At 37.8% G+C, this 9,537-nt stretch overlaps 1 protein-coding gene across 1 annotated transcript in view; it reads right to left on the bottom strand.

Annotated features, from left to right (window-relative positions):
* Positions 1-3,664: 3,664 nt before the first annotated feature.
* Positions 3,665-9,537, bottom strand: part of RP2 (retinitis pigmentosa 2 (X-linked recessive)) — a gene marked incomplete at its 5' end in the record, with an annotated part of 7,367 nt that continues 1,494 nt past the window's right edge. Inside the window, 3 exons of the mRNA XM_009702371.1 lie at positions 3,665-3,879; positions 7,143-7,228; positions 8,598-8,712. Coding sequence (XP_009700673.1) covers positions 3,796-3,879; positions 7,143-7,228; positions 8,598-8,712 — 285 coding nt within the window. The remainder of the gene's footprint in view (positions 3,880-7,142; positions 7,229-8,597; positions 8,713-9,537) is intronic.

A 9,537-nucleotide genomic window follows, 5' to 3' on the forward strand; every position in this document is an offset into this window, starting at 1 on the left:
AAGATTGATTTCACAGTGGCTTTTATTAAATCTTTAGGAAAAAAGCCTGCGGAATTGACACTTCTAGAAAATATTATCAGCAACACTAATTTAAATATGCACAGAAAGCTGAATTCTGAACACTTAAAAGCCAGCGTTTTAGAGAAGATATTCAGCTACAGAGTTCTCACACTAAGTCAGTAAAACTCATTTTTGCCCCTATTAGTCAGAACGACTGAAGCACATATTTTGTAATAAAAACTTTCAGGCTGCCTTTTGGCATGAAAAAAGAAAAAAATCTGTCCCAGTTATGTAAGTGCAGCCTGGTATGTGGATTACTTTTAAATTCATGCATTTTATGCATGACTGTTAGATACGACAAAAGAAAGTGGGTGACTTCCTAGCAATTGGGGCACAGATACAGAGCTTCTGCATGTTAGTATTTCAGGAGGTGATTGGTAAAAATCGTGAAAATACTTAAGGGCAGCTTTGCTGTGACAGATACTACTTAAAGATTACTAGGCAACTCAGATCCAATTGGAGTACAAGATTTTTTTAAAACTGTAGAATTGTACAATAGCTAAGTGTAAACCAAAAGCTTTGATTCTTTAAAGCTTCACAGTTTAACTCAATATATTCAAAAGAAAATTACATGGATATAGTACCTCATGTTCTTAGCAAACATCTACGCTTCATCAAAGTTACCCTAGACCATCTCTAGTTGGAAGATTCTCATTTCTGACCAGCTTAAAGCTGAGTTTGGAAATTTATTGCATGTTTACCTGTCTTCAGACATTAAATGGGATATACAAAGGGACTGCTTTCTAAATGAACAGTTCTACTAGTATAACCACCACAATCTGTTTTTGCTGTGAGCACATCACTAGCATGCATCTAGTACTCAAAGAGGTAAGCACAGTTACAAAGTACAAAACTTTTACAGGTTAAAAAAACCCAAAACAAAACAGAAAGAAACAACCACATGCACACACAAATCAGGGAGAAGTGCTTTAACAGTCTCCATCCAGGAATCTCTGTACTTGTATCTCTACAGCTTGATATATTAATACCTTCCTCCATATTCTACTAGGAAAACTGCAGTGTAAAGTTAATCATATCCGCAGTGACTCTAGGGAAAAATCCCTGCTCTCAAAAATTCAGCTTTTTTCGGAGGATGGATGACTGCAGAGTTAATGCTTATTTTCAATTAGCTGTGAGTATCTATTTAAAGTCCCTGTTTAAACATGGAATTCAGTTTTTATACTTAATATAAATGTAATTATGTTTTGCAATGTTTTATAATTTTAAAAAGTCTTCCAGAATCCAGAGTTTAGATTTTCAATGTTTATTATGAATCACATTCACAGTGCAATACAAATTACATAAAAAGCTATACAAAAAACATACAAAGGCTACATAAAGCACGTACCATTCTGTAATGCATACAATGGCTGATGCTTAGGCTAGAAGTGTTCTTAACACCTGTTAGCAAGAAACTGAAGTCAAAAGATAAATAATTGGATTGAGAAACTCCTTCATTATATGCCAAAAAAAAAAAGCAACACTCTGCTTTTCTTAGCATGTAGAAAAGTTTTTCCACTGTTTCAAGCCTAGATTAATTTTCAATTAATCATCCTGTCCTCCAGCAAAAGTAGTCACAAAAAAATCAATTTAGCACTTTGCTTCCAGAGCAGGTTGATGATACAAGAAATAAACTCTAAACATACAGATAATGATGTGACAGCATACAAGTTTAGAAATATAAGTAAAAGTTCAGAGACCAAGATGGTCCAATATATGCACTGCTCATCTAAATTACACAATGACAGTTCTGAAGTACATTACACAATTTTAATGTACTGTCCATACCAGAGAAATACATTTACTGTACGTGTCTAGAATAATTCCTGCAAATGTTCATTGATGAGTTGCGCTAGTATTTTGGAGATCGATCAAAGATTTTTAGCTGTTTTCACAGCCTCTCCTCACACATATAAAAAAACCACCTGGCTGGCTAAGTGCAAATAAGTGGTAATTTCCACTACCAGTCAGATTCTGGTGGCAGTTTGATTTTTATTTCACTTTGTCAAATAAAAACATTTCACAGAAGCAACATTTTTCTTACCTTCAGTACACCAATGGTTTAGTGACTTCAGGAGATTTCTTCCTTATTTAATCTATGCATAACTTTAACAAGAGGTCCTAAGGACATTCTTGATACATAGTTTAAACTAAGGGTAAGTATTTGCCTAGTAGCAACAAAATGACAGCTCCGAACATCTCTTGGGCATGACACAATTATGAATTCCAGAACAGACTCTTTCATGTGCTGATTCTAAAAAATTAGAAAGAGATGTGTTTTTAGCCACCTACTTTTGCAGCTCTAGAGCTGTGAAGCTGACGAGTCGAGACTCATCTTCAGTTAAGACGCACAAGATCTTCCCTTTTGACAGATGACCATAATGAGGAAATTATTGCTTTAGCACCTCAACGCAGTCCCAGTCCGTTCAACGGGTTGCAAAGGCTACATAAACTGACAAGTCACAATTTTAATTAAGAAATTTGGTTTTGTGTGTCTGCATGCACAATCTGTTCAAGTATTACAGAGGGCTTGGAGACCTGGACATAATCTTTAAGTTCACGTAGAAAAATCAGTAAGGATGTAATATACAAAAATATATCAATCATGTATTTAATATCCATATAGCTTTTCATTCTAATCTGCATTATACAGCAATAAGCATCCTTACTGATCACTATTCAAATGCATCTCCCAAAATGCTAGTAGCACTTCTTCGATCTGTTTTTAGAATTAATCCAAAATAAATCCTATAGCAGTGTGTAGTACTTTACAGCCAAATTTTCAGTACTACTACTGAGTGTAAAAACCCTTCTCCTGGGGTCTAGCGAGGAAGAGCTTTTTTAATGCTATCAGAGCCCTCCTCTGTCTCCTGGCTGCTGTATGTCCCTTCTAGCAAACAAGAACAATGCCAGAGATTTATTGCTCCAAGTCCAAGGGAACCTCATGTATATCCCATACACGACCCGGGAATACTGGAGGCAGCTGTATCACCAGAGACCCTGCCCGAGTGGGCCTTACAGCATCTTCAGCAGAGCACTCACACTCAGAATTCTCCTCAAAGCCCAAGAGCCTGGCGAGTGCTCACTTACCAGAATGCTGTTATGACAATTCTCGGCATAAATGCTGCTGCAAAGAACTTTATTCAAAAAAGATGCTGAAGCAGAATAAGCCAGATGTACATTTTATAAGTCACGCACTGCTTCTGAAAGCATGCTGTAAGGCAAATTCATTTCAGACTAGGCTTTCAGAAAAAGTTAATGACTACAGCTTCCTCCCTGGCCCCAAGTAAAGACAAATTCGCAGGTGGGAAAGTTCTGAACAGCAAGTTTCACATAAATGCACTTTCTAAACAACATGTCTGAGTTAAAGATAACAACTACTACTGCATCGAATTTGGATCAGCATTGCATTTTTCAAATATGTATTACCATTAGATGTTAACAAGATATATTCAAGTGTCCACAGAAGTTTAGAAAACACTGTAAGAAGTTAGTAGAAAACCTCCATTGCTTCTGGAGCTGAAATATAAGTTTCAAACACAACACACATGGGGAGCTATGCCATTTACTCCAGTTCATGTAATATGGTGTTAAAACCACCAGTAGCTTTATAAAAGGGATAAATGAGAAATATAAAACGAAACGACAAAACTTCTCATACACTACTGCGATACTCAAGCCAAGTGATATCCAAGTGCCAAGACAAACCGTACATGAACACCTTCACGTTAAACTTCACATTCCCATCTGCATGTCAGCAAAGTTGTAGAAATTGTCTACATCTTGAGACGCTGATGCCTTGCTCTTCGATACAAAAACCTGTTTTATTAAACAAGGAAATAGTTATGCATCACTAATAAAGAAGTTCAAGTAGTCTTTGCTCATTCGGAGCCAGTAATTGTTATTTTTATTCTTGCATTTCATGAAAGGCACAATTCTGTTGGTTTTCACTGTGTGATAGAATAGTCTCAGAATTCTCTCAGCCCTCCTGCACCCTTCATTACGGTCACCTAGCAGACATGCTAGCAGCAGTAACCCTACACTTCCACTGACTGGAATTAAAAGTTTTGGGCTCAATTATTCAAGGGTCACAGCTTCAGCTAGTGTCCATTTTGCTTGGTGAAGTCAAACTCTGTCCAGGAAAGGGAGGAAACAAACACACAAAAACCTGAGACTACCAATAAGCTTTCCTTTAACAGAAAGGCAGAGTTTGTAAGAAAGACTCCCTTGCATTGTATTCCCCTCAAAAAACTTCATTGCTTCTTCATGAGATGATTTTTTTAAAAAAAAAATAACCTCAATTACATTTGCATTTTGTAAAACTGATCAATGCATGTGAAAGTCCAAGCTTACTAGGACAATAATCTTTGAAAGCTTTCAGCAAATCAACTACAAATATCTTAGGCAATGCCCAAATAGTTCAGTGTAACAGTGTTGTGGCTGTTCATCAATCTCAACATGCAAGTGATAGCCTCAATCAAAAACTTAAATTGAGTTCTTACTATCTTATATTTTCTATACCTCAGGAGGAAATCATCACCATCTCAGCACATCATTTGTTGGCACAGCCAACTGAGCTATTCTGAAGTGCACCGGGACTGTAGGAATGGGTTATTCCAGATGACTGTGCTCCTACAGCCACCGCTTTTCTGCTTCAGCTCAGAATACCATGTGAATGTAAACTATGACAGTTCCTTGAATTTGTTTACTTAAACTATGTTTTAAGATTAGTATCCTGTTGTCCAGTAAAATTCTGATTTAAAAAAAGACTGCATCATCACAAAGCAAGTAGTTTCCTAGACTGTTGCTTGGACACATGGTAGACTTCTGTTTGAAAGGACTTGAGAATATCTACTAATTATTTGGCAGTCATTTGGTGCGACAGCAATTGGTACCGTGGTCACAACAGTTGAACACCTTCTGTCCTTCCCTACCAGGATACTACAATTTACATTTTGCATTTTACATTTATGAGTAAGCGATGAGATGGAGGAACAATACTAGAAAACATGCCAAAAGAAAGTGTAGAAGGTCACACCAGAAAGAATGTCAAAGGTAGAGAGAGTGCAGATGTACCTAGTCCACACAAATGGGAAGTCTGCTTAAGTGCATAGTGTAGAGCTCTCCTTGTAACACATTGTTTCTACCAAACAGCTCAAAAAAATGGTGATCCTATTGCTGAAGAACTTTTCTACCCTTACTGGAGTATCTGGAGCTGTTTATCAGATTTATTTTAGAAACAAAAACCTGGTGAAATTAAGGTTATTAACAGATGAATTTAATAATTTTTAACTGCAGTTTTCAAATGCAAATGTAGCCACCTGCTTAAAAGCAGATTAATCTCCTGCAAAGTCTAACAGGATAGATGTCTTCCTAAGAGCTTTTGTCATTGTTTCTTGATCAAGGATACCTAGAATTCTCTCTGAGCACTATTATAACAACTCTCAAACACGATAAGGGCAGCCAACAATGAGGTGAAGCCAATTTATAGAGCACTCCTGAACTTTCTGGTAATAATAAGTCTGAAGTTTGTTACTCCCTAAATTACTTCTAAATTATGTCCCAAGGAAGAAATACATTTTCTAAAAAGTGTATACTCACGATGTTAAATTATCTAGGGATTCATGCACAAACCTAGTGTTTATCAGAAGTTTTAGAGTTACATTTTATCTAAATAAAGATATATACTTCTCAGGAAGCCCAAAGGTCTGCTTCTTAATTCAGTGCAGCAAGTATTTCATAAGCAAGGTAGATTTCACTATGAAACCAGGCTGTAACCAGAAGTGTTAAATCTCGATGAAGTAATTAATTCACATTGGAACTGAACCGAAACACTATGGATCACCTTCAAGAACAATGCTTACTGCACAGTATGAAGTCCATAGTCTGAGGGTTCTGGATGCATCTCAGATCAGGACATTCACAGTGTTATAACAACAGACACTAGTCATTTTAATGAAGAAAATATACAAATTTATTTGTTCTAATAATTAATATAATTTCAGTCTTTGAATAGAGAAAATGATTTAGAAGAAGCAGTGAATTACCTACCAAGCATTAGCTTTGTTCTGTATGGGGTGGGGTGGGGAGGGGGGAAATATGCTAACTACACTAAAAAAAAGGCACTGTAGGCTCCTGCTTAAAGAGGCCATTTTAATGGTAAAATTTGCAGTGATGACTTTTGAGTCACAAGAAGAATCAGTAATATTACAACACTGCCCAGACTGTAGTTCTAGTATTCTTCAGACTGAGCCAAATTAAGGCCTACAACACATCAGGTTTTTGCTGGTGCAACAGCAAACACAAAAAAGCAAACATTAGCTGCATTTGAGATGACTTCTTACAAGACAACTGTTTTCCAGAAACTGGGCAGTCTAGTTCTGCATAATTCTTTTGAACGGAACTGAAAGACAGCAAGGAGCTGTATGGACACTACATCTCAAAGACATTCTAGTCTTCTTTGAATAGCAGCTTGAAAGCAAAAGGTTTGTAACTTTCTTGTTATCAGGAGTGCTCTAATTGTTCCCAGAAACTTTCTCAAAACCATCGCCATTCAGAGAAATGGAGACAGCAAGCAAAGAAGACGTGTGGTGTAAAGAAGCTACAGTAAAGCAAGCTGACAGAAGGAAAAAGAAAAATGCCTTTGAAGGAAGGCATTCTGCAATATCCTACACAGCAAAAGTAAACCTTGGAAAAAATTGAAATCACATCATATTATCTTTGTCAGGGTTTAATAGATTCGGACATCACAAAGCAGACTTCAGTATAAGACTTGGAGCAGAGCTTTTCCCAACTATATTTATAGAACTTGCTTTTACTATTATGTGAAATAACAGTTTGAAATGGAAATCCGTTCTTCGATGGATATGGGGATTTAGTACTCTCTTTCCTAGGGAAAGTTTTCTTGTCTCCAACAAGCAACTTGAGTTTTAAGTACAAAAAAAACCCCAAAACAACAACAAAAAAATTGGATATTCAGAAACCTAAAAAGATTGTGCAGTATGTCAACACTACAGCTTGATCATGAAGTATCCCAGTTGTTCTGCAACATTTTCTGCTGATAAAGCAATACACCAGCTTACCTTGGTCCCACTAAAAACATCATTTACAGTGCTTTGACATCTTTCCACAGCACCATCTCCATTGAATTCCAAAGCAACCACTGGACCTAGAAGATAGTTTCATCTAGAATCAATACTACTTTTAGGCTTGGCATTGAAACAGTAGATTTCTCAACCCATAGAGAATTGTGAAGCTTGCAAGAAGCATTTTACAGTTCTTGCTTGAGCAGCCATAATGCAGGATAAAGCATTAAAAACACTTAACCATAGCTTCAAAGTACAGTGTTATCTGAGAAGAAAATATCTGCAATTCCATGCTCACTTTTGCAGAGATTCTGGCAGGATTCCAGTTTTACTTTTTGAAAGGCGGCAATGTCACAAAAACGCTAAGGAGCGCAGGGCATCGTGGAAGTGAGTCAGACTATACTGCTCAAATAGTGAGCCATTTCACAGACATCTGGAGTAGGACTGAGTCATTCAGGCATTTTTGCCTCAGTCCCAAGATAGCAAACTGCCTGATTTTTAGACTTCTTCTCACCCACTATTTGCAGATCCCCTTTCTCTGGTTTCATTCTGAACACGTTATTTCTTCCCACACGGGTGCAAATAGCCCTTAAACTAGACTGTCATCTGGTAAGTACAACAACTTTTGTCCTATTCTTGCAATGAGCATCACAGATCTCTTATGTTACTATGAAAAAAAAAAAACCTGCACGTTGCTACTAAGTTCGGGAGCCTGTATTGAGCTTTAGCATATAACAGATGGCGAGATATCAGTAATTCTGCAGGAAGAGACAAAAAACAACTACAGTGAGATGGATAAAAAGGCTTTAGAAATACTCTGACAGTACACCAGTTATAAACAGGAATTTAATATTTGCCTGCTTTATATACATCTAAACTGATTTGCTCAAACAGGTATACAGAACCGCTGAACATCTGGGTGGTTGAGCAGCAATGGTGGTAAGTTAGAGCCCAGAAGCATGAGCTGCTTTTGACCACCCCAGACAGATCTGCCTGTGCCACTGCTCCTGAGCTATGCGGTTGGACCACTAGAGGGGAGGGCAGAGCCGCCAAATACATGTGGAATACCTCATTTCTGATGCCTTCAGGAGTTTTGGCTCCTTTAGGGCCCCACCGGGGCTTCCAAAACTCATCTCAACTGGCTTTACACTATGCCCTTGAAATACAATTTTCTCCTTCGTTCCTTTTTCTTCTCCAGAACTCTCTAGTGACAGTTAGATTTCTATATCAAGAAGAGAAAGAAAACAACACAAACTCACCTTTTTCAAGCAGCGGAATGAATTCTGATGCACACTGCTGGAAAACTCTGTGAGCATCCTCTGCCTGCATTGAGACTTCTTTAGTCTGTACCAGCTGGAAATACAAATTTCTCCTTCGTTCCTCTTTCTTCTCCAGAACTCTCTAGTGACAGATTTCTATATCAAGAAGAGAAAGAAAACAACACAAACTCACCTTTTTCAAGCAGCGGAATGAATTCTGATGCACACTGCTGGAAAACTCTGTGAGCATCCTCTGCCTGCATTGAGACTTCTTTAGTCTGTACCAGCTGAAAGCCTTTGCCAGTCATCTGTTAACAGAGAAAGAATTCATGTTAAAAATGCTTCTAAGGCAGAGAGTTCAGCTCGAGTATCCAGGTTACACTGGAATAGACCCATTTTCTCCACACACATTAAGCCACAGAGCAAAGGGACCCTTTCTGCTCTTTTCAAAGACCATTTGCTGTTTCTATGTTTCTGTTTATTTTCATTCCATTCATCCAGATTTTCTCCTCTGCCCTAGCACACCTACAGGAGTAAATGTGAATGTTTTTGTTTTATATTATGGCCCAAGGTTGTGGGTTTTTTTCCCCACAATCCCTCACAAGCTGAAACTAATGGGAGTTAAAAGCATGCAGCATCTGGAGCCAAGCAGTTAGTTCTCAGTAGTCTCCAACAGTTCAGTCAAGCGTTAGTTCACTCTCATCTATCCACTGCTGAATTTTTCATTTTGGAAAAATAGTTGCAAACTTTCGAACACACACAGTTTTTTACTTCAAATCTAATACCAAACTAAAAGCATGCAGAGAAGCAGCAACTGTATTTGTACTTCCAAAGCATCCATTAATCTACAGAGCAGTAAGATTTCCACAGAATCTCACTACCTAGTCTTTTAGTGTCTTCTTAACTCTGATTTCTAAAGAACTACTAACACTGGAGAACACATCTATTATCCTCTTTACTGTAGCTATCCCTTCTTAGAAAAAAACAGCCCGTAAGTACCATCATCTCCCTTCACTCCAGCAGCTGTTAGTAACTCAGTTCCATAAAAATCCAGTTGGGCAGTGGGGGGAGCGGACATGGAAACACCCTACACACCCTACAGCTTTCTTTCCTTGCAGTTAAAAACCCAAGGG

Source organism: Cariama cristata, unplaced genomic scaffold (genome assembly GCF_000690535.1).
Source record: "Cariama cristata isolate BGI_N322 unplaced genomic scaffold, ASM69053v1 scaffold5786, whole genome shotgun sequence".
Classification (NCBI taxonomy): domain Eukaryota; kingdom Metazoa; phylum Chordata; class Aves; order Cariamiformes; family Cariamidae; genus Cariama; species Cariama cristata.